The sequence below is a fragment of the Setaria italica genome, chromosome VI (assembly GCF_000263155.2).
Source record: "Setaria italica strain Yugu1 chromosome VI, Setaria_italica_v2.0, whole genome shotgun sequence".
Classification (NCBI taxonomy): domain Eukaryota; kingdom Viridiplantae; phylum Streptophyta; class Magnoliopsida; order Poales; family Poaceae; genus Setaria; species Setaria italica.
In genome coordinates this window covers 34,446,399-34,470,829 of record NC_028455.1, presented here as the reverse complement: position 1 = coordinate 34,470,829, position 24,431 = coordinate 34,446,399, and the positions used below count along the sequence as shown (strand labels likewise).

The window sequence follows — 24,431 nt, the reverse complement described above, 5'->3', positions numbered from 1 at the left end:
ACACTTCATGGCTTGAGTTATTCTGCCAAAAGTGCAACTCAGAAACTTCACCGTTGGTTCCTAAAGTAAAACCTGAACTAGTTAGTTGTCATGTGACTCAACTAGCTAGTTTGCTTGCACTATGTACACAACTGTGAAAAAAAACATATACAAGCTAGGCTTAGCATATGTACTGAAAGAGAATTCCACTATTGTGTGATTCCACATCAGACGTTTATAAAAGGAGATAAATTTGGCATGTAAGGGTCTGTCTGGTAGAGCTCCATCTGATTCTGATTCTCTATGGGAACTGATTCTCTAAGAGAAGTAATTCTGTGGGCGAAATTGATTCTCTAGCATAAACTTTTCAAATCAGGATGGAAAATCACTTCACGGAATCAGAAGAACCTACTTTTTTTTCAGCTCACAGCCTCTTATGATGACTTTGTTTTCAAAGATGGGATGGAACGGGACGGGATGCTCCCAGGCGGCGCTTCCAGTGCCCATGGCAGGCCGGGCGAGCTCCCCAAGCGCAGGCGGGGGTGAGGTCACTGAGGAAGAAGATTGGGGGAGAAGATGTGTTGTTAGAGTGACAAGTGGGGCCCGCTGACAGAGGCTAACGGAAGAAAAAAAACGGTGCTCATCCCACGTAGTGCAGTGCCTCCAATCAAACAAAAAATCGGGACGAATCCATCCTTGTCAACCAAACACGAGTCGGGACGATCCCATCCAAAAAAAATAGGACGGGACCGACTCATCCCATCTGGTCTCCAAACCAAACACACGCTTAGACATTTGGTTCACTGTCTGACAGTCCATTCATGCATCTTTGCTGATCTCCATGCGAGGGGTGCTGATGCATCATCAACCAGAATAATTCTGATTGTTACCAGGTTGTCCCGGTAAACTTGCCCGTTTCCTAAGAGCAACTCAAAAAGAATATGTATCCTACTTCTAGTACCTTGTTTAGGGAGAAAAAAGAAAAAAAAAAGACTCCAACAGCTTCCTCAAAACTTCCCCAATTAATTCGCGACGCCAAAACAGAGCCTTATGCGCGACGTCTTCCTCCCCCAATCACCCCCTTCCCGCACGCGAGAGAGGCTTCCCACGAGATTTGGTGTGCGTGCATGGCAGGAAGCTCTGCAACGGCGGCGGGGCGAGGGGTGGCGGTGGTGGGAAGCTCACACACTTGCTCCTCTACCCCCTCAACCACTCACTCACTGCCCGCCACATGGCTTCCTGCACCAGGGACTGGAGATCCCTGGCCACCGTTGCTGCTTGGCCCCGACCTCCGCTCGCACGCCACCGACCTGGCTCCAGCCAATACCCCTCGATGAAAACCACCAAAATAGATGTGCCTCGCGTCACTGATGCTCCCCCGACATGGTCTCATCATCGGCCACGACATGGTCTCATCATCGGCTAGCTCGTCGCCAGCGAGGAAACTGGCGGTCAAGCCCATGCCGCCTTGACCGTGCGAGCAAAAAAGGGTGAGAGGGGTTGTTTTGCAAGGAAAAAAGTGAGGGTTTAAGTCCGAGGTGGGTTTTCTTCTATGGACTTTAAGCGCAAAATCGTGATGACGTGGCCTATTTTGAAATATTGAGGAGGCTAGTTTTTTAGAGATCTGCTATAGGATGATAATATTTTGGGGAAAGAAAATTTTAGAAGAGCCCCCAATATATAGTTTTGAAAAAAAAAATTAGAAGACTCTTAGAGTGATCTAACGTAGCTTCCCCACCACATCAGCCACAACCAGTCTCGTACTCCAAACCGAAACGGAATAGCTCCCATCCGCCGCCTATATCTATAACCGAGAATCCAAGAGATGCAAACAAACCACGATCCCCTCTGGATCTCTTGTCGCGATGGCTGCTGCCGGCGATCGCCGCGTAGCGGCGGCTACTCTTCTTCAGATATCGCTGGCGTTCGTTTGCTTGCTTTCCTCGGCGTCGGGGCTCCAAATTCCCCATCCCGGTCTCCCGGATATGTACACGGACTTCGTGCGGGATCGCATCTCTGGTACCCGCCGCCCGTCCAAGTGGTCGGCATCGATCTGCGTAACACCAACTCCTGCATCGCCGGCTATGCCCCCGCCAAGACCGACACCATGTTCCAATTCTACATCCCGTCCTGGGTCGCCTTCACCGACGACGGCGCCACCCTCGTCGGCGAGGCCGCCAGGAACCACGCCGGCGCTGATCCTGAAGCCGTGATCTTCGGTTTCAAGCGCTTGCTCGGGCTAAGGTAAACAGCATGCAGCTACTCGTTGTCGCTGGTTAGCTACTCGATCATATCCTGCATGATTACGACAACCAAATACGTACAGCAGTAGAGTAAGATTAATAATTAGATGGTCGTTAATAACAGATCAAATGTCATGTGGGGCCGACAGTACAGCCGCCGGCCTCGAACACGAGGTGCAGCCGGAGCAGAACTCAAGGGTGCGCATGGCCTGGAAGAACCCAAGGAGGTTTAGGCGGCTGGAGGGGCTGCAATCTCTAAGGCAATTAAGTAGAAGTTGAAGAGATTAAGGAATTAATTAGCCAGCTAGCAGTTAATGGCTGGCGCAAGTAGCAATGGAGCAGAGCTCCTATAGGTACCCCTGTACTCGTTGAAGGAAGTAAGAAAAGAAGTTTCCCAAACCTCCCCCTCTCTCTGTTGTTCTTAATCTCACCTCCTGCTGTGGTAGTCAGGCAAAACCCTGGCACCTCCACTACCTGGTTCGAGTTATGAACTGAGGAGTCAGGGGCCTCCGACTCTAGGCGCCCAGGTCCTTGACATCAAACCACTGGTACGAGGGCGACATCGTGCAGACAGCCATCAAGCGTGCTCCGTACAAGATCACTGCAAGAGACTTCCAGACGCCGAGCATCCACGTCAAGTCCAAGGACGGTACAGTGAAGCAGCTCAGCCTGATGAAGGTGGCGTCCATGGTGATCGCCCAGCTCAAGGACAAGGCCATGGAGTACCTCGGCGGTCCGGTCGACTACGCCGTCATGACCATTCCGCAGCATTACAGTGGGCGGTCCAGGGACACGGCTATGATGGCCGGCATGCTTGCCGGGCTACACATAGTGGACATGGTCCCCGAACCCATTTCAGTTGCCGTCGCTTATGGCCTCCGCACCAAGCTGCGAGAGGGCGCCAACGCACTAGTGCTCCATGTCGGAGGCGGCACGGCTGATGCGAGCGTCGTCACGCTTATGGATCGTTCGCTTGGAATCCGCGCAATCCCGGGATGATCCTTTCCTTGGAGGAGATGATTTTGATCAGAAGGTCGTGGACTATTTCGCCGAGCTAGTGAGGATGAAGCACGGAAAGGACGCCGGTGGGGATTCGATCGCTCTTGCAAAACTGAGGACGGCATGTGAGCGTGCCAAGAAGGCATTGAGCAACCAAGAGCATGTTCAAGTGACTGTTGAGTCTCTTTTCGACGGCGTGGATTTCTCCGAGACATTGTCACGGTCAAAGTTTGAGGAATTGAACGATGATGCGTTCCGCAGAGTTGTTGCGTTGGTAAGGAGAGTGATGCTAGAAGCAGAGGAAAGGAGGGGCAACATCAAGATCGATGAGATTATTCTTGTTGGTACAAGCACCATGATCCCAAAGATCCAGAGACTTGTCAAGGAATCCTTTAATGGGATGGAGCCAAGCATAAGGGTGAAACCAGATGAAGCAGCTGCTCTTGGAGCAGTAGTTCATGCATATTCTGTTTATTGAATGTGTAACAAGCTACCGAGTCTTTTTTTTTTGGTAAAGACTATCTAATTAGCTTGTTAGTTCAGGTGTAAGTTTGTATGTACATCATCATGGTAACCTTCCAAAATTAAGTCACAACATCACAGTGGTACATTATATTCTTACATAAATATATTATCCCATTATTTCAGTTTTTGGCAAAAATTTGATGATAAGTTTTTATGGAAAAGTGCTCCTAATTGTCTTGAAAAGTTCCTTGACAAGTTGTCTGAAGACGGTTGTTTACAGAATGCCTGATTGCAAATCTCATACTGGATGTGGTTCGTCACCCTGGTATGTGGAGCTCGCCTGTCCTCATCTCGTTTGGGGGGAAGCTGGCTCTGTCTGTGACCTGCTTGACGTCGGTCTTGTTGGCGCAGCTGGATCAGCGATTCCGCGGCCAGGCAGTGCACGCGTCGGCTACCACCCGCCACGGCTGAAGCTGCCGGCACAGGAGGCGCGTGCGAGTGACCGAGGAAAAGAGAGGCTCCTGCTTCGGAGTCCGATGTTGTTTACCAGGACAAAGCTCAGACCTCTCCGATCCTCGCTCTGACGCTAGCTGCTGCTAACCGCTGCATGTTTCAAGTGAGCTCTTCCGGTGTTTCACTGTTTCTAGCCAGGTGTGCAGACTCGAAATGCATAGTGCTCCTTGCAATTTTCAGTGCGCCCATCCACATCCACGTCCACGTGTTATTTTTAACCAGTGGTAGGAGCACTGCCTTTCATTTAAGGAGGATTAGAAAAGCGGAATACGTATGTGTAGCGATTACATGATCGGAATTGTTCTCGGGTACTCTTAAACTACTAAGAACTGAAAGAAAACACTAATAGCGAAAATAAAACTACGATACATGAAGCTCTGCAGCAAGCAGAGGCTTCCCACAAGCTTCGTCCTTTCGCAAGTTGACATCCTCCTGGATGAAGATTCCTACGTGTAACGTGCTGTATTCTTTGTGTGTGGTACTGTAAAACCGACGCACAGTGACGTCAGGGCGAACCTCCGTTATTTGGCCAGTTCTAGAAGTCTAGAACCACTAGCACTAGCCCCTAGGAGACCGATGACACGTTTGATCGATCCGAGAGGCTTCTAGAAGACTCTGGAGAAACAGGCTTCCAGCCAGGTGTGCAGAGTGCAGACCCTGATGAAGACATTCCTTTTTGACCCTGACGAAGACGGGACGTTTGGTTCCCTTTGCTTATTTTTAAGCAAGTGTCACATTAATGTTTATATACTAATTAGGAGTATTAAACGTAGGCTATTTACAAAACCTATTACATAAGTGGAGGCTAAACAGCGAGACGAACCTATTAAGCCTAATTAATCCATCATTAGCAAACGTTTACTGTAGCAACACATTGTCAAATTATGGACTAATTAGGCTTAATAGATTCATCTCGCCGTTTAGCCTCCACTTATGTAATGGATTTTGTAAATAGTCTACGTTTAATACTACTAATTAGTATCTAAACATTCGATGTGACGGGTGCTTAAAAATAAGCAAACGAACCAAACCAGGCTATATCGTCTGAATAAGACAGCTTTGTTTTCCTGTCTATGAGAAAAGCACGGTGTTTCTATCGTACAGTAATTCCGATTTCTTATCAGGTTGCCATTGCGGCATTGCCATAAGGCTCTGTTTGGCTCCAGGTTAAACTTTAGCCCCGATCACATCACATCGGATGTTTGATACTAATTAGGAGTATTAAACATAGGTTAATTACAAAACTAATTGTACAGATGGAGGCTAATTCGCGAGACGAATCTATTAAACCTAATTTGTTCATGATTTGACAATGTGGTGATATAGTAACCATTTGTTAATGATGGATTATTACGAATTGGCCAAGAACTTCTGCAATTAGTTTTACAATTACCTCATATTTCATCCTCCTCTTAACATCTAAACGTTCGGCGCTGCATGCTAAAACTCAAACGGAAAAGGGAAAAAAGCTTGCAGTTGCAGCGGATTTCTGGTTTGTCATGTGTGCTGGTCGAGTCATTCTTTAACTGATACTCTGATTCCTGGGTCGCTTTGGCTGGCGTCTAAAGTTTGGGCCTTGGATTGTCGTTTCTTTGCAGCACCAGCGGCGGCTGCTAAAGACCAAGAGTTTGACGACCATGCCGAACTAAGTAGCTACTAAAGTACGGAGTATGATACTTTATATTGTTGCTTTGTTTGAATCGCCCATGGAATTCAGTTTATATATTCAAATCCAGCTGCTGAATGTGACGCGGAAAGAGACAAATCGAGTCAAACTGGAGCACTGTACTACTAGTAGATTGGTAGAATGGTAGTAGTGTCGTGCAGTTGACTAGTGAAGTACACATGAATCTCTCATCTCTGTTTCTACAGGTACAACGAGCTCAAGTCGTGGGTACAACTCCGTACTTGTTCAGGGAAACCACGTACAGTAAGTAAATACACTGTCATTACTCAGAGGTACATTATTTCTCCTAGTTTCCACGTACAGTAAGTAAATCCCGTACAGTTAGGGTGATAATGATCATGGCCCTCGTACCTTCTTCACAATTCAATTTAGCTCTATCTATTTTTAGTTCAAAATCATATAATCTTATAGTCCGATCCTTAAATTTGCTAAGCTAAATTACACCCCTACATACGTCCGATCCTTATTAAACCCGATCCTTAAATTTGCTAAGCTAAATTACACCTCTACATACAGTAAGTAAATTGCAAAAATGCCCAAGAAATATGTAAATTAGAGCCAGACTAGTCTCCTAGTTTGCTACATACTGCAAGGGACACGGCCACACCAAAGTACTCCCTCCGTATTGATTCAATTAACTTATTCTAGATTTCATATATTTAAAACTGGAGAGGTAATAATTAGTAAATCAGCAGTAGCCTTCTGCCGTCTGAACGCATGCACTGCATCTCTTTGCTCAGTTTACTATCCCAGTTCTTTTTGCTAAACTTTGGGTGTCAAAAACTGATGACCAAGTGACGACCATGAGTCGGCCATGCAGCTGCTTGTGTTTGTCAGCTTATTATGCAGTCCCTGTACGCCTTCTCCTTCTCGTAGGCCAAGTCTACTGCATGCCCAATCATTCCCATTGACAAAAGAAGAAGCCAGAATTCCATAGTAAATCTTCACCAAGGGGGCAAAAGGTCAGTGCTGGGAAATGGGTAAAGACAAGTCAGTGAAAATTCAGAGGCAACACAAGCCACCACCACTTGTTCAGTGTCACTTTCGCATTTCGTATCAATTTGAGAAAAAGGACGGGCAAACCTGGTTAACCTTCGCTCTGTTCAGTGCATGACTGCAAATCCTTTGCTGGGAAGCGATTGGCAGCACCAGTTTTTGGTGGTGCAGAGTCCAAGGTCAAAGAAATTATCTGAAACCGCGGGAATTCAGGGAAGGCTGCCTGAGCCCTGATGACAAGAAGGCGGCGCCTGATGCCTCCAAACGGCTGCAGGTCTCAGGCAAGCAGCTCATCGATTTCAAATTTCCTTTTGCAACTACTAAGATAAGCTAACCTGTCGTTAATCTCAAGGTTACATTATTCAGCGCAAACACCGACTGCCCGTCTGAATACGGTGCAATGTCCCTCTCTTCAGGGAGAGGGGAAAAAAATTCCTCTATCTACCTAAGCCTAGTCCATGGACCGTTGGCTGCTTGCTGGTTTTTAGTTTAGTCTTTAGTTTGAGAATACAATTAACATCAACTGTTCAAGTGAAGTCAGAAGTAAGATACGGAGTACATTTTTTTTTAAAAAAAGTCAGACATATTTGAACTTTAAATACGATATGATATATTTTTCTAAAATTGACTTTTAGCATGAAATATCCGCTGAATTATAATTTTCGTCGTGAAACCGTAGATGTTCCAGTATCATTTATCCAAATGCCAAAACACTTTTTCACCGATTTTCAAACGTCCATGTGGATCATGCTTCTCATGGTTCCAAAGTTCAACAGTGATACATTTGACACAGTTTAACCAACGTGCAAACATATTCACCTTTCTTTCTCAAAAATACAGGTGACAACATTATCCTAGTAGTGCAATTTACATACATTTACCTTCAATGGATTAGCAGTGCTCCTGCTTTCTTTAAAAAAATTACATATGTTTAATGAAATCCTAGTGCTGGAAAATGAAATCCATGCATTACTACTCTGTTTATAGACCAGGTCCACGGAGCAGGGAGAGGAAATGGCGCGACGCTCGTGGCATCCACCCCCATCACAGCAATCCCGGCGAGTCAACGAACGCACAGCTCCTTAAAAACCTCGCCACACGCCACCGGAACGGAGCGATTTCCAATTCTTCCCCCTCGCCCCAACGCCATCGTCGTGGTACCCGCCTCTCCCTCCCCATGGCCGCCTCGCCGCCGGAGTCCTCGCGCCTCCGCATGGGCGACGACATCGCCTGGTCCGAGATCAACGGCGTCTACGACCGCGACGACTCCCTCAAGGAGAACACCAACCCCAAGTGCCTCCTCAAGAACCACCCCCACCACAACAACGGCTCCTCGCAGCGGTTCTCCGGCAACCTCAAGCCGACGGCCGCGCCCATCATCGGGCTCTCGGGGAAGCTCGGTGGCGCGCGGCGGCAGCACCACTACCCGCCGGCCATCTTCCCCAAGAAGGCCAAGACCGGCGGCGGCGGGCGCGCGCCCAAGGCGGCCGTCCCGGAGCCCGGGTCCCCCAAGGTCTCCTGCATCGGGAAGGTCCTCTCCGACCGCGAGCGCGCGCGCCTCGGCCGCCCGCCGAGGACGCGCGGGAGCTCGAGGCCGCCGGGGTGCTGCGGCGGGTTTGGGTTCCTGATGCGGCGCAGCCGGTCCAGGAACAGCGCCGTGGAGTGCGTCGACCAGTCCCCGCCGCCGCCGTCGTCTTTGCCGCCTCTGGCTGAGGCGGCGAGGCGGAGGGAGACGAAGGAGGTGGAGGAGGAGGAGGACGACGACGAGGTGCCGGCGGTGGCGGTGCCGGGGCTGGGAGGCATGCGGCGGTTCGCGTCGGGGAGGCGGGCGGCGGGGTGGGCGGCCGAGATGGAGGACGACGGACGCGTGGCGAGATCTGGGCCGTTGTAGCGCGTGCCGGGGTAGTTGACGTGGGAAGAAAATTCAGTGGGACGGTGCGACACAGTTCCTCCCATGCGGACCCACGTTGGATGTCTGACGCGTGGATGTCCCATCCGACGATTTCTACGGACTCGACTCCTAGCACTCGGATGGACGTAGCTCTATGCAAGGACAAGGCTCACGCGATGGTTCCCCTTCCCAACGGCTCGGTTCCGTGCGCAAATGAGTGATACAGCTCCGTTCTTCTTAATGGTTGGTGGCGGCCCCTACCATGCACTGCTGCTCGCTGGCCTCGCGGCACGCCTGCTGCGCACGGCCGCACCGCTCCTCCGCGGCCTCCCGGCTCTCCAGCACCTCCGACAGGATCGCTGCGCACCGCCCGATCGCACCGCTCAGGACCTCGTCATCGTTGGAGCACTCGGAGTCGGAGCTCTCGTCGCCGCCGCCGTGATCGTCGTCGTCCTCGCGGTGGTGGTGCCCTTGTTCTTGGCGGTAATGGCCGTGCATTCCGGGCGCTGGCGGCGTGCTGCTCCCTGTCCCTGGCCGCAGCTCGTCCAGCGACGGTCGCCTCCTCTTCCTCTTCGGTGACTCGGGGTTGAAATGCGCCGCGCTATGCCCGTGATGCCACGTCTCTTGTTCTTGATTACATTGACAGAGGGGTGGAATAAAACATGCAACATGCAGCCGGCTGATCGGAGCAGTGGCGCTCCGCCGGTGCGTTGAATAATATTCAACACCCTGCGAGTTAAATAGTATGCATATTTTCTAACTATTCACGGCCATACCACTGAATCTGTATTATCATATCAACTGATAGCATTTTGTTTCTGAAAAAAGATGGCAACTGGTAATTTACAATTGTATCGGATGCCCGATGAAGGTGCTTCTTACTACATTGCACTTTGTTGATCCAGGCTATGGCAAAAGTATTCAGTTTTATGTACATGGTTTGCTAACCAGTCATTGGCATACATCATCTGAAAACTCGATGAATCTTCATTGCCATATATGTGACTACATTTCTTTTTACCAAAAGCAGCTGGAAACTGACAATTAACAATAGGATCAACTGGCCTTGGAAGATGCTTGGTACTGCAACCTGTGGATTCCGGTAATCGGGGAGTAGCTCCCCCATCCATTACTCACCACAGGCGAGAGATGGGATTCTCAAGCATACCATTGGTCTGGTATGAGGAATCACCTTGCATATGATTTTTTTTACACTGCAGCACCACTTTACATCATTATATGTAGGTAACATCCAGATATGTACTGCTTCTCCTATGTATCACATCCCGACTATCTTACTGACGAAATTTAGCATGTCAATATCTCTTCAGATTGGACATGGAACTGCTGCCAGGTGCCGAGCATGTTTGTACTCCTCTAGTGTGTAGGCCTGAATGCCATGAACAATGATGGACTGATCTTGGCCAAGGCAAGCAAGGATTCAGGGAAAATCCAAAGCCCATCACCACATATCAAACCAGATGCAACTGCTGGCACCATTAATGATGCTTTACTTCTGTCGATCATGTGCCAGGTGAATACTATCACGACGATCATGGCGGCGGCAATGAGAACTCCGACTCCGAGTGCTCCGACGACGAGGAGGTCCTGAGCGGCGCGATCGGGCGGTGCGGCGGCGATCCTGTCGGAGGTGCTAGAGAGCCGGGAGGCCGCGGAGGAGCGGCGGCACCGGGAGGTGATGGCGGTGGAGGAGCGGCGCGGCCGTCAACCATTGAGGAGAACGGGAGCTGTATCACTCATTTGCGCAGGGAGCCGAGCCGCTGGGAAGGGGAACCATCGCGCGAGCCTTGTCCTTGCGTAGAGCCATGTCCATCCGAGTGTTGGGAGCCGAGTCCATAGAAATCGTTGGATCGCTGGGACATCCACGCGTCAGCCATCCAACGTGGGTCCGCACGGGAGGAATTGTGCGCACCGTCCCCACTGAATTTTCTTCCGTTGACGTGTGGCTTTCGTTCTGATTGCGGCTGGCTGGGGCTTCTCTGTCTCCTTTGCATGTCTCCATCCATATCTCTGCACACGTGGATGCCATCCGTTCACTTCTTGGGCCCTTTAATTTTTCCTCAGCCCACGATAACAGAAAACGGAGTCAGGAAACGGAGGGTTAGGGAGAATGGCCCCATGTGCGCTTGTTTCTTTGGCCCCACTAACGTAATTACGAGGGTTAGGGAGAATTAATGGAGGGAAAAGCCGCCTAATTCTGAAGAAAATGGCGCCAATTACAGCGGGTGCAGTTTTTATCGGCCGCCAAGCTAACAACACTAAAAACACAAAAAGATAATTATCAGATTTGCATCTTCCTTATCTCCCACACAACAACAATGGCATCTCAGTCAAATCACATTACACCTATCAACGAAGACAACTACTTGGATCGGGCACCGCCATTACTTCCACAAGTACTAAGCATGGCCATGCCGCCGGTTGCAGGTACCACATCCTCGCCAAATTTCTGTCGGATCAACATTCCTTCTGGTCATACGGAAAGAATAGAGTTAGAAAATGTAAGTCATACTGTACCTATGTAAATATGTTTGCATATTCTGCATGATTTCTAACTTGGTACGTATGTAATCTCTACAAACCCGAACAGGATTCTGGTAAATTTGATTTTGCTACTCGAGTAGAAAATTCTCTAGAAGACAGGATACCAAAGGTTGGTATGAAATTCTGCACTGAGGAAGAAGCCTATAAATTTTACAATGCTTACGCCAGATACAAGGGTTTCAGCATCCGAAGGAGTAGTTCACACAATGTTAAAAATACTACAACAATAAAGAACAGAACCTTTTGTTGTTCTCGTGTAGGTATCAAATTAAATCTTTTTTATAATAGTTTCTTCATGGTTTGGGATAGAACATCAATTTAATCAAATTTTTTATTTATCAATAGGTATTCGGGGTCCTGATAAAAGAGAAGAAAATTCCAAGTACAGTAGGCCTGAGACACGATGCATGTGTCAAGCACGCATGAAGATAAGTCTCACGGATGGGTTGTACTACATCTATGAATTTGAGCCTGAGCATAACCATATTCTTGCTACTGCCATCCAAGCCCAGTACTTAAGATCTCAAAGGAGAATAACTACAGCACAGATTGTCAGTGTCGAAGCTGCTAAAGCGGTTGGGATTTCAAATAAAGCCACTTTTGATCTCATGGCAAAAGAAGCCGGTGGAAATGAGAATCTTGGATTTACGCGTGAAGATATGAAAAATAAATTATATTCAAAGAGATCAATGAAGGTAAAACAAGGAGACACGGGAGGAGTGTTGGAATATTTGGAGAAGAAAGCATCAGAAGATGGGAAGTTTTTCCATTCCTTTCAGGTTGACGATGATGACTTGATAACGAATATTTTTTGGGCTGATTCTAAAATGGTTTCAGACTATGAAATTTATGGTGATGTCGTTTGCTTTGACACAACATACAGAAAGCTAAATGATGGGCGTCCATTCGGTTTGCTAGTTGGAGTGAACAATCATAAGAAAACTACTATTTTTGGTGCTGCACTTTTGTATGACGAAACTGCTGAAAGTTTTGTGTGGCTTTTCAAAACCTTTTTAGCTGTTATGTCAGGCAAGAAGCCAAAGACCATTTTAACTGATGAAGATGCAGCAATGGCAAAAGCAATCAAGCTAGTGCTACCAGAGAGTCATCACAGGATTTGTATTTGGCATATGAACCAGAATGCATGCAAGCACCTTTCTGGAGTTGTGGAAGAATATAAGAAGTTCAATACAGATTTTCAAAACTGTATTTATGATCAAGAGGATGAGGAGGATTTTATAAACGCGTGGAACAATTTGCTAGATAAGTATAAGCTACAAGAAAATAAATGGCTCGAAAGATTATTTGATAAAAGGGAGCAATGGGCCTTAGCATATGGACGAAATACATTTTCTGCTGATATGGTTAGCACTCAAAGAAGTGAAAGCATGAATAATGAATTGAAGGGATATATTAGTGTCAAATATGATATACTTACTTTTTTTGAGCACTTTGACAGGTTGGTGGGAGATAAAAGATATGAAGAGGTAAAATATGATTTCAAAGCAACACAAAGTACACCAAAGTTGAAAGCAGACCTGACAATACTAAGGCATGCAGCAAAAATTTATACCCCAGCAGTATTCAAGCTAGTACAAGAACAAGTGATGCAAACACTAAACTGCGATCTATTCTATTCTGGTGATATTGATGCTGAAAAGGTGTACAAAATAAAGGTTTATGGTAAGAAAAACGAGCATGTCGTAAAGTTTTCTGCACTTGAAGGTCATGTGAAGTGTAGCTGCAAAAAGTTCGAATTTGCTGGAATCTTATGCTGCCATGCATTGAAGATACTTGATATTAACAATATAAAAAAAATTCCTGAACAATACATACTCAACAGATGGACAATTGATGCAAAAGTGGTTCATATAAAGAGCAACCCTGAGATACATGAAGATCCCAAAATAAAGCTATCCAAACGCAGAAAAGTGTTGTGTAGAATATTCCTTCAGTTAGCTAACCGAGCTGCAGAATCCGATGAAACATACTCTATTGCTGTGAACAGTGCAGAGAAATTAGCAGAGGATGTGGAGAAAAGCTTGAAAAATAGAGGCGATACAGATACGGGTAGTTCATCTCAGCCGCAAGGTTTGCACTGGAATACTACTTGCCTTAACCCCACATATGCCACACAATTTATTTGTTTTTGTAAATTTTTTTAAAAAAATGACTTTTGCAGCTACACTACAACCAGACCAGGCTATAAAACCAAAAGGTGTCAAGGTTAAGGAGAAGGCAATCCATGGATCTGACAGACCAATTGGTGGATTTGAGAAGGCAACACAAAAGAGAAAAAAGAATAAGAATGACCCAAAGACATCTGGTTCTGCATCTGGTTTTGAGAAGGCAACACGAAAGAGGAAAAAGACCAACAATGACTCAAAGGCATCTAGCTCAGCAATGGAATCAGATATTGTGACACATTTGCGACCACAAGTCATATTGGTATAAGATTTCAACATTATTTACTATTACTATTATTAAGACTAGTCACATATTCAGTAGTGATATTCAAATCCTTTTTCTTGGTTTGAACAGGGCCACTTAGGGACTAGTACAGATCAACATCACATACAGACACCAGGCTACTATCAAGGCTACTATCCAGTTGGAAATGCTTTTACGCATCCATCCTTCGGTTCTTTCTTTGGGACCCCTGGTCATGGTCAACATACACAGCAAGAAAATACCACTCAATCATTTGTTACAAATCCCTACAATAATATGTTTTCCCATTTTAATTGAACTATTGAAAGCCACATCCTTTTAGGCCACATCCTTTTAGGAGAATGGATGTGTTCTGTGCACTATCTATCGAATCCTTTGTATCAAACAATTTATCTTACCTAGGAACTATATTTTCTGTGTTTTGTAAAAAACAATTAATATAATTTCATTTCTGTTCACAAACTAATCAACTGATTGCAAGTATCACACTGAAGTGGTAAAGTACATATTCCTCACGAAAAAAGGGGGAAGGCACAAGACAACTAACCAAACTAGATTTGTCAGGGGGAAGATTCTTTGCTCCGACAAGAGGACCTTGAAGGATACACCATCACCATCGTATTCACAACACCTGCTGTCACACCCTCCCAGCTCGATGTCCCACCATGGTGACCTTGACTGGACGCAATGACGAGGAAACCGCAAAATAGAAATCCTCACGATCCTAATCGAGATCTTGCAGCAAGAATCGAGGTTGTAGCCACCCAAATCGAAATCTTGCAGCCGGAATCGAGGTCCTGCCCACCCAAATCGAAATCAGCAATAATCGAGATTCCGCAGACCAAATCAGCTCCCTACCACCGTGATTTACCTTGTTGTTCCACCAATCGAACTTCTTGCTATTGGATGTAAAGTCCCGCTGAGATCGAGCTCTTCGATTTGTGCAGCAGCTAGGCGGACCAGCTTGGAGGAGAGAAGGGGAAAGGATAGAACAGAGGACGGAGCGGCGACAGACTAGATGGGCTGACGGTTCCGTTTCCTGGTGCCGTGCGATAACGATGGAAATTAGTGGACCTGCCTCCTGGAGGGGAAGCCAATAGGTGGTCTCCACGTGTGGAGGGACACATACGGAGACATGCAAAGGAGACAGAGAAGCCGCAGCCATTGCGGCTGTGCTTTAGCTGTAGTTGAGCTGCGTACATACTGGCAATTACAAATTGGGGTTTGGATCGACAAATTTTGGTATTTGGTGGTGCAAGTTGGATTGTGGTCTTGCAGGTGCACTATCTGTACATAAATTTATCACAAGTTTTCAGTTTTGAATCCATCTTTTAATTTTGTAAGAGTCCTCTGTTTCGTTTCTTGTGTAGTATTTCTATGGGTGTTAATAGATCATGGTTCTCATACTTTTTTCACAATCCAACTCAGTCTTATATATTTTCAACCATATATTTTTTTTAAATCATATAATCTTATATCCCGATTCTTATTGAGCCCGATCATTAAATTTGCCTTGTCTCTCAGACGCTATCCTTTCCTTGTGGATGCTATCAAATGCTTTCCTTGTGGACGAGGTGGAGCTCAAGGGGGGAGCCGCTGGCCGTTGATGGTGTGGTCGGATGGGCGCGTGCCAGTGCACGGTGTCGAAGCTGTAGGCCTTGCTTGCGGTTGACGGAGATGGTGCCGACCGACCTTGCCCGCCTCGAACCACAATCCAAGTGAACGTTGACTCAGCTGGAGGTGTCATCAACCTGACAATAAACTGTTCCTTTTAGAAGCGCAATTCCATCCTATGCAAGAATACGGTTGTGGGTACAGACTCGAGTTTAATCCTATAGTACCAGTCATAGTCATGCTTCTCGTCCACTGGTATGAGGAAGTCTCTCTTTCCTGGGGGAACTTTGCAGCCATGGCCACCTAGCACAGTAATAGGTATACAAACACCAGAGTGAGCGAATCCACTTTCGAGGAAACAATTGCACAAGATTTGCACCGGTAATGGATGTGTTCATCATGAAAATTCCTGATAACATGACCAGGAAAAAGCTAGAATTGCCACAACCAAATAGCTCACCTTGGATAGCTTCAAACTCGACCGAATACATTGGTTCCAAGAGGTTCACATCCTTATTATCCTTCTCACGCTTTGTACAGCTCCCTGAAGAAAACGATGCTCTCATCTCTGTCTTTTTGAACTGCAGATGGAACCTTAGCCTTGCCAATTCCTGCAATTCTCCTCACGCGGTTCATCTTCAAGAAACAGGCACACTTTTGCTTCAACAATTGAGAGGATCAGGGGTTTGGAGACTGTGACAAAGGTTACACATGAATACTACCCAAAAGATTCCAAATTTGCCGGCAATTCCAAGGCTTGCTGGAACTAACTGCAGACAGGTTACAGAAATATAGTTGATTACTGGTGAACGCACGGATGGATCAATGCAACCAAATGGAAAATGATTGACTGATTCAATTGTTTAGTAAGCATATTGTTGCTTTCTCCTTGTCCTCTAATGGAACAATGCCTTTTGTTTTCATCTAGGTCCTTTATCTTTTTCCTAACATGCATGTTACTTTTTTAAAAGCAAAATTATAAAAATTCTAATGCAATTAGGAGTTGATAGATACACACAGAAACTTGTGGATAAAATCATACTCACAATGCAGCATCAGATGTTTTGAAGGCCGGGAAGGGAGGATCTCTTTGCAATCAGCGAGACAAGAAGAAGCTTCCGTGGCACAGAATGGAACAGGCTTCTAATTTTTTGTATTGTCCTTTGCCGAGAAACGATTATGCTTATGGAGCACCGCGTCCAAACCCAACTGAACTCCAAGTGCAGTCAATCTGATGACATACTGACAGTACAACCGAAAAGAATGGAGTCAATATGCATTCAGAACAATGATGTGAGCTAGATCAATAGCAGAATTAGTTGACGGGAGAGGCGAAGCACCAGCATACATACCTCAGTTGCCTTGAGAACCACCACCGCACGAGGGAAGGAACCACTTTCGTGGCTGTGCCTGTGCGGGTGCTTCAATGTATTTATGGGGAATAGAAGCGATCAAGTCAAAGTACTCCCCACCTTCTCTGCAACGCCTCTGCAGGTCAGGGCAGCCCCATATGTATAGGAATTTGAGGGCTGGGAGCCGCTGCTGGAGACCCTGCGGAAATTTCTCTATCCCTGGACAGTATCCAATATCAAGGGAAGTGAGACCATCCATCCCATCTGGCAACGCTTTCAGTGCAACGCAACACTGCACGGTGAGTCTCCTCAGCTTGGTCAGATCTCCGAGGTTTGAAGGCAGCGCCACCAAACTTCTGTTGTTGTCAATCCAGATTTCCTCGAGGGATGCGGGAAACTTGGGGAGCAGAGGAAGGATTCCGTCTTCCTCAGATGACGAGCTCTTCCCCTCAAGTTTGGAGCAATCCCAAATGCTCAGAAATCGAAGGCGAGGAAAACAACGGAGTTCCTCCACGGGCCAGCGGACAATATCCAATGACCTGATATCCAATTCTTCCACAGAGACCAAGTAGTCCCTAAGCCCAAGTTGCAATTTGGATTTATTAAATATCGTTATGAAGGCATCGTCACCCTGAAGCTTCAAATATCGTAGTGTGTCCAAAGGTCTTTGACTCTGGCTTTCCTCGCCGTCTGGAGGCATCACCACGTCTACCAGCAAAAATGATATTCTTAAGTGGATAAGAGATGGCAAAGAGCCCAAAGGCATCGAAATAAGAGCTCCTGTAGAATTATTCCCTTCGCGACCAGATAGATTGAGATATGTGAGAACCGGTAACTTTGGGAGACTTGCAAGCTTATCACAATTCTCAATTTCTAGTTTTTCCAGCCGGGGAAACATCACCGAGCTAAGAATCTCTCCAGCACTATTTTCTGCCCATCTATCCAACTCAGGCAAAGCAATTAATTCCATCCTCTTTAGCTTGGGGAATATTTGCAGAGAGGTATTGTCTGCTTCAGCTTCCACGTCGATGTTCTTACACAACGTGGTCAAGCTTTCCATACCCTGTAAACACAAATGCTCAAGAGAGGATGACAACCATACTATTGGCAGGTCCTTACACCATGGGCAGAAGACCATAATAAGTTCTCTCAAGCACCGGAACATTTGAGGGTTTCCCATCCATTCCGAGATTGTGAGGCCACCATAACTATGCACCTCCAAAATTTTTAGCTTATCATGCGGTACAAGAGATTCCAATACTTGTTCATGATTAGTGGCCTCACCAATTGTAGACTTGTCATATTCATCACGAAAATGATCCCAATACAACAATAGTTCATTTAGATTATGTTTTTCATGGAGATTGGCCTTCGACCCACACTTTACTTCCCACAAATTATACAGTTCCAACCTGCCGCCAATCTGTCGTAGGTCTTCGAGCTCCTCGATTCCACATCCATCTTTTGTGCCCACAACAAATGTTGTTAGTGTGCGAAGGTTGTGTAGTACACTAAGTTTTGGGGGCATTCGTTCCAATCTACAACACCCCAAGAGATAAATATGGCAGAGCTTCCTCATAGTTCTCATACCCTCAGGTAAATATTGTAGTTCGGAGCAGCCATTAAGCCTCAAAGACAGTAAGTTATACAACATGCAGATTGAGTTTGGCAAGCTAACAATCATCGAGCCTGAGAGATCAAGATACCGCAAATGTGCTGTGCGTGTGAGCTCCATATGGACGATTGGAGTATGTCCACAACAAATACGCAATGCTCTTGATGACATCAGTTTTGACTTCACTAGATCCTTGTACGATGACAGTGGCATCAACAAAGTGCGAAGATACATAGTGCCTCCGAGTAACTGGCTGATTTTGTTCAATTGATAATATTCCGAAATATGCAAGTGACGGACGTCATTTACAGGCAGGTTTTGCTGAATTAACTCTTCCGCATTTGCACATTCATTTGCAACATCTTTTGCAAGGTCATGCATCAAGTCGTGCATTTTGCATCCATTTATCTCTTGTTTTGAGGCATATATAAAATAAGGCCAACAGGGCTCCCTCACTAATATCACATCTTGGAAAAAGGTCCTCCAAGCCAACTCGTTGAAGACATATTCCCCTTTTTGTGTCAAGTCCATCGTCCCCTCTTCACAAAGATAACCGTTTGCCATCCATAGTTGAATCAACATGTCCTTCTCCATCTCATAGTCCTTGGGGAAAACTGAACAGAAGGCAAAGCATTGCTTCATCTCAGGGGACAAGTACTTGTAGCTCAGTTTTAGTATGGGCAATACCTCATCTTTACCTCTATTGGTATCACTAATATTGCAATCTGCAATAGCCTCCCATTCCTGGATTTGTTGTTTTGAACTCATCAGTCCACCCATTGTCTTCAGTGCAAGAGGCAGTCCCTTACACTTCTTGCTGATACATCTGCCAATTTTGACAAACTCTGCTTGCTCTTGCACTCCTTTACTAAATGCTTTGTTTGAGAACAATTTCCATGAATCATCTTCACTCAAACACACTAATTCATGAGGTGGAAGGGTGCCCATTATTGACGCCACTTGTCGGCTTCTACTTGTGACAACTATCGTACTTCCTGATCCACCAATTGAAGAACAGAGTAGCGGCCTCAAGTCATCCTCCCATTTGTTTTGGTCTTCGTTCCACACATCGTCGAGAATGAGTAGGAACCTTTTGCGGCCAATAGCTTCCTGCAGTTTTCCTCGCAGAAGCTCGATCGTGTCAGGCAGACCACATGTGCTATTTGTAGCCAACTCAATTACAGATCTAACAAGAGGAATAGCTTCAAAGTTTTCTGACACGCAGTGCCACATCCTCAATTCAAAGTGCTTCTGAATTTTGTCGTTGTTGTACACCATCTTGGCTAGCGTGGTCTTACCCACACCCCCCATTCCAAGGATGGGCAGCACTTGTACATCCCGCCGATCTTGCTGGTTCAGCAACAGTTCCACCACCCCATCTTTGTCATCTTTTCTGCCAATTATCTCCCTGGATTCATCCAGTGCTGAGTGCGTCTGCCGAGGAAGAGCTTGCAGCGGCGCCTCCGCAAGCGCCACCAGGCCAAACTTTGTCATCTCGGTCACGAGCTCGTCAATCTTTTCGAGCACGTTCTTCAGGTCTCTGCTCGCTTTATGACGGAATACAAGACGATTCTTTGAGGTGAAGTTGCTCAGTACCTTGCTTGCCGTGGACTGGCCGCTCAGGGCCTCACGGCGCAGCGCCTCGTACTGGAAGTCGTCGAGGACGTCGTCGGCCTGGTACGCGGCGGCCTTGAGCTCCTTCATCCACGTCCGGACGGCGTGGTTGGTCTCGCTCTTCGCCTCGGCGTCGGCCAGCAAGGACTGCACGTACACCAGGTGGCGCTCGAGCTTGAGGCGGTCGTTGTCGACGCCCCACATGCGAGTGATGCTCTGTACGAGAGCGTCAGCCGCCTTGCCGACGACGCCGCGCACCACGGGGAGCAGCAGCGACTCTGCCATGTTTCCTTGCTCGCAGGGCTTCCTTGCACTTCCTCAAAGGCTCAACCACAGGGAGAACTGAGAAGAGGCAACAGGTGATGGAAACAAGGAAGAGACTTTTTGGTAGGTGCAAAAAAGCACGCTGATATTTCAAGGCAAGTGGGTAACAGTGACGGGGAAGATATTTCAGCACGCAGCACGCGTAAGTTGACTGACTTGCATCATTGCGTCTCAGTGAGGTCTCAGAGTAGCACACCTGCCACAGTTCTTTCTTTTGTCTACAATTTCAAAACTGCCACTACAAAACTGCAAAGTGACACGGCATTTTATTTTTCTAATTATAAACTATGCTGAGTTGCTGACGACGGCTAAAGAGAAGGCAGCAGATCATGTTGACGGCTAAAGAAGCGAGAGGGAGGTGGTGGAGGTAAGGAAGCTTGAGCTGGAATAGATGGGAATGAGGACTGAAGAAGCGGAATTATTGGTGGGTACTGCTACTGCCCACTGCTGCTGTACTCCACCGAACGAGAACGTCAATACAGGGTCTCCCATCTCCCTTTCCAGCTGCACAAGCTGTGACCGTGAGAGAGGCAGGAACTGACCTGTTGGCCACCGTGTCTGCAGGCCCATCAGGCAGCAGCTGTGAGGCCAGAGAGAGGGAGAAGATCGAAGAAATGCTGCTTTTACCTCATTACCTGGCAGCTTCCTGCTGCCCCCATGGCCTACAAACCCGGCGGCCACCGAGAGAACCTGCACCCATCCTCTGTACCTTGTAGAAGTTGATGTGCTTCTCTACTGATTGGATTCCCCTTGCTTTGGTTCCCATCCCCGATTCCAATACAAGTTGTAACAATACCAATTGAATCTACTGCTTGATTGAGTTGGTATGGAGATGGTTGGTAACAAGGTGACACTCACAAGGAAGGTATTTGAGTGACAGCAGCGGTGTATAAAGCTCGAATGGATCAATTGATCAGTTTCTGCAAGCAAGATCAAACAAATAATGAATAGAAGTCAGACAGTGGAATTCTATCAGCAGTTTGTGTTCTCCAAATTCTATCAGCCTGTGTGATATATACTGATACAATGTCTCTGTAAAAAAAATATATTGTTTGTTTTAAGCCCTGTGTTTGTCTGCGTGTTTGAACTCTGAAACTGAACCTGCACTTGAACATGTGGTGTGCATTTCTGTTGCTTGTAGAATATCAGTCTCGTTCACTGATATTGTTTTATTATGTGACTTAGATTCTTGCTGGAGGAGCTTGGAACACACCCTTGTGCATGCATACCCAAGAAGAACTGACAAAATACTCTTGGGTAGTGGTGGCAAAAAATGTGCATGACCTGAAAGTACTTAAAAAGGACAGTGTACCCAGATGCTGGAGGAGCAAGTTCCTTCAAAACGTTCTCCTCTACCAAATGTTGGCCATTGTTTCTTATATTCTCTACCAAATCCCCTCCACCATCTCCATATTTTACTTGCAGATCCTTAAGGCAAACCTGAAAGAAGACTGCACGATCTGTTCCTCTATCTGGCAACAGCTCATCAGGTATGACCCATCCAACAACATGTTCCCTACGCTTCGCATGCACAAATTTCCAGAGAGTGTTATCAGCTTTCAAAGCCCTAGCACATTGAACCAACTCAACAGTGCTGCAAACCGGTAAATCTGCATTCATGTTCTTTAGGTAAGACAAGACTTCATCAAGGTATTCGTTGTCCTGCGCAATGGAACTCATTGATTTCACGATAAGGTATTGCTGCAACTATACTCTGATATTTCATAGGATTTGTCTTTTTCAATTGTAGGAACTCCATGTATGGTTGCTCAAATTGGGCTAGTGCATCCATCTCAACTTTGAGGGAGGGATGCTGGAGAATAGTTTCAATCAGTGCAGAATTGTAATTTTCAAGCAAAATAAGGAGATTTTGTATATCTACTGGTATATCAGCAGCAGCAGTTTCACCGAAGATGCAATGGCGAATAATTAGAGCAAGACTAAAAGCATCTTTCTTTATGCCATCCTCACTCGACACGTCAAGCAAATCCCATATCCTAAGAATAGCTCTCATATCTCCCGTATAAGTTAGGACAAGATCATCCTTAGTAATGTTGCCATAAAAGCAATAACCTAATTGGTGGAAAGAGAGGACAAACTTTATAACCTCATCTGTAGATAACCAAGAAACGTCAGAAGGAAGGACCAAATTCTCATCTAATTTGGATCCTGGGACTTCAACTGTCATTGTTTGCCTCTTCCCAACCAATGTGTCCACAAGTTTCAGATGATCAACAAGTTCATCATATGACACAAAGAGGTGCAGCAGCTTTCTTTTCTCCATAGAGACCTGCAAGAAGAGAAAATAAAAAGTCAAATTCAAATTTAATAAAGCAATGGTCTGCATTTACCTAACTTGCATCATTATTATGTTACCGTAAAGCTATGCTAACAGTAATGCAAGTTGTCCAACTATCTCATCAAAAATGGATATTGCAAGAAATGCACGAATTGAAGATGAACAACAGTGAACAGATTATAAGCGGACCAAAACTGTAGTTACAATGTACAAAAATTAGCAAATTGACCAAAAATAATATGCTAAGTGTCCTTCCATGGTGAAACAAGTAAAAGAGCGACAGGCAATAACAGAGAGTGTGCCAATTTGGCACCCCTAGCACTACTGACCTACGGCGGGCGAAACACCCACAAGAACAATCAATCTATTACGATTTGCTTAGAGTTTGCACACAAGATTCCTGAAATGGAGAGAAAAGAGGAGGCAACACTAAGCTAAGCTATGCAGACACGAGTTTTTCTCACTCAAAAACAAAACTGAGCTCGATGGCTGGGCGTCGCATGATGGCGGCATGGTGGCAACCAACCGAGCTATGTAGGTGGTGGTGCTACTAGAGCTGCTAAGCTCCCGTTCGTGACACATGAAAGAGAATCCCTACGCTCCATAGGAGAAAGAGAGGGGCGGACGCTCACCGGTGACGAAGCTTCCCTGAGCTTCCTAGCTTCCCTGATCTTACTCCAACCACTGAGCAGGAGCGACACGAGGAAGGAAAGAATCGGCTCCATGGGTGGCACGGGCTCGCGATTGGTGCGGCAGTGCTTTGCCGGCGTCGAGGCAAGGACACAGGAAGGGAGAAGGGGAGGCGGCGCCGATTGGATTGGCAAACGTCGGTGGCGGGGAAGGCATAGGAAAGGAGAGGGGGGAGTGGTGGCGGCGTCGGGGCAAGAAGGGCACAGGAAAGGCGCTTTCACGGATGGCGCTCCTTCGTTTGCCATTTTTGTGGCTTCTACATATTTGCCATCGTGAATCAAACGAAGCTACAAATTGTCACTTTTGTCAATGTGTCACGCCACGTCCTCACGCCAGCATGGATGAGGCTCGGGAAAAGACCGGCTTGCCCTCCCCTTATCCCCTCTCTCCTGCCACTGATGTGTGGGACTCGCACATCAGGTTCACCTTCAACCTCTTGCCGAGCCGCCACTGCTTGTCCCACTGTTCCACCACGACTGCCGCGCCACCACCTGCCGCTGCTGCTGCTTCTTCTTTCGCTTCAGCATGCGCAGCGACAGCGGCAGCCCGGCAAAAGGATATGAATTTCAATTAACTTCTCAAGTTGGTGGTTTGTGGGATGGAAAAGGATTAAGATTCTTTTAGCATGTGATTATTGTGTCCTATTCTATCTGTATTAGGATTTCACTTTTTAACTTTGAAATAATTGCATTGGTGTAAACTTATCATGCGGTCTTTCTTAATTCTGACCATCATTTTCTATTATTGTCGGCTTTGCTTTCAGGAGTTTGCTGTTTGTGGTGCCATGCCATTGGGATTCTACAACGTGTAACACCCAAAATTTAAAAGAATTCAAATTCACTAAAATTTGCTCAACTAGGATGTCATTTGAATTTATAGGTATTTAATTGCATATGTTTTTCTCTAATTAAAACAATTCATCATAGGAGTTTATTGTGCATTGCATGATGGTGCATTTATTTTGATTGATTGTGTTTGGTCAAGTTCAATTTTCAAATTCAAATTTCAAGTTCAAACTCAAAGTTTCCAAAAATTCAAATCCATTTCTCAAACTCAATCTATCTCGGGCTGCATCTCCTTTTATTCTTCTCTCCAGCCCGGTCCAACTCTTTGTGTTCAGCCCAACTTCCTTTT

At 46.3% G+C, this 24,431-nt stretch overlaps 5 protein-coding genes across 8 annotated transcripts; 4 read left to right on the top strand and 1 right to left on the bottom strand.

The window, feature by feature from the left end:
• The first annotated feature begins 1,844 nt into the window (after positions 1-1,844).
• On the top strand, positions 1,845-2,613 carry LOC111257545 (chaperone protein DnaK-like). The gene is made up of 2 exons (XM_022827305.1): positions 1,845-2,223; positions 2,347-2,613. Exons 1-2 carry the CDS (start codon positions 2,087-2,089, stop codon positions 2,453-2,455), a joined length of 246 nt encoding a protein of 81 aa, XP_022683040.1. The 5' UTR covers positions 1,845-2,086; the 3' UTR covers positions 2,456-2,613.
• Positions 2,614-2,909: 296 nt separating this feature from the next.
• LOC101774919 (heat shock 70 kDa protein BIP4) lies at positions 2,910-3,699 on the top strand. The gene is made up of 2 exons (XM_022827803.1): positions 2,910-3,189; positions 3,236-3,699. The coding sequence occupies exons 1-2, from the start codon at positions 2,910-2,912 to the stop codon at positions 3,697-3,699; spliced, it is 744 nt and encodes a 247-aa protein (XP_022683538.1).
• Positions 3,700-7,971: 4,272 nt separating this feature from the next.
• Positions 7,972-9,657, top strand: LOC101773568. Its single transcript, XM_004974054.3, has one exon. The coding sequence runs from the start codon at positions 8,060-8,062 to the stop codon at positions 8,771-8,773; it is 714 nt and encodes a 237-aa protein (XP_004974111.1). The 5' UTR covers positions 7,972-8,059; the 3' UTR covers positions 8,774-9,657.
• Positions 9,639-15,374, top strand: LOC101774527 (protein FAR1-RELATED SEQUENCE 5-like). Its single transcript, XM_022827802.1, has 4 exons — positions 9,639-9,711; positions 10,308-10,424; positions 11,627-13,483; positions 13,521-15,374. The coding sequence occupies exons 1-4, from the start codon at positions 9,639-9,641 to the stop codon at positions 13,790-13,792; spliced, it is 2,319 nt and encodes a 772-aa protein (XP_022683537.1). The 3' UTR covers positions 13,793-15,374.
• Positions 15,197-23,513, bottom strand: LOC105914683 (disease resistance protein RGA2). 4 transcript variants are annotated; one of them, XM_022827484.1, is made up of 7 exons: positions 23,240-23,513; positions 22,416-22,598; positions 16,756-21,228; positions 16,450-16,645; positions 15,864-16,173; positions 15,631-15,706; positions 15,197-15,540 (listed from the first exon to the last, which is right to left on the bottom strand). In XM_022827484.1, the coding sequence occupies exon 3, from the start codon at positions 20,267-20,269 to the stop codon at positions 16,757-16,759; it is 3,513 nt and encodes a 1,170-aa protein (XP_022683219.1). In that variant the 5' UTR covers positions 20,270-21,228; positions 22,416-22,598; positions 23,240-23,513; the 3' UTR covers positions 15,197-15,540; positions 15,631-15,706; positions 15,864-16,173; positions 16,450-16,645; position 16,756. The 4 variants fall into 4 exon arrangements, with proteins under 4 accessions (XP_022683219.1, XP_022683220.1, XP_012702585.1 ...); XM_022827485.1 differs by having other exon boundaries at positions 16,446-16,645; positions 16,756-22,598; XM_012847131.2 differs by having other exon boundaries at positions 15,197-15,551; positions 16,756-22,598.
• Positions 23,514-24,431: the final 918 nt, after the last annotated feature.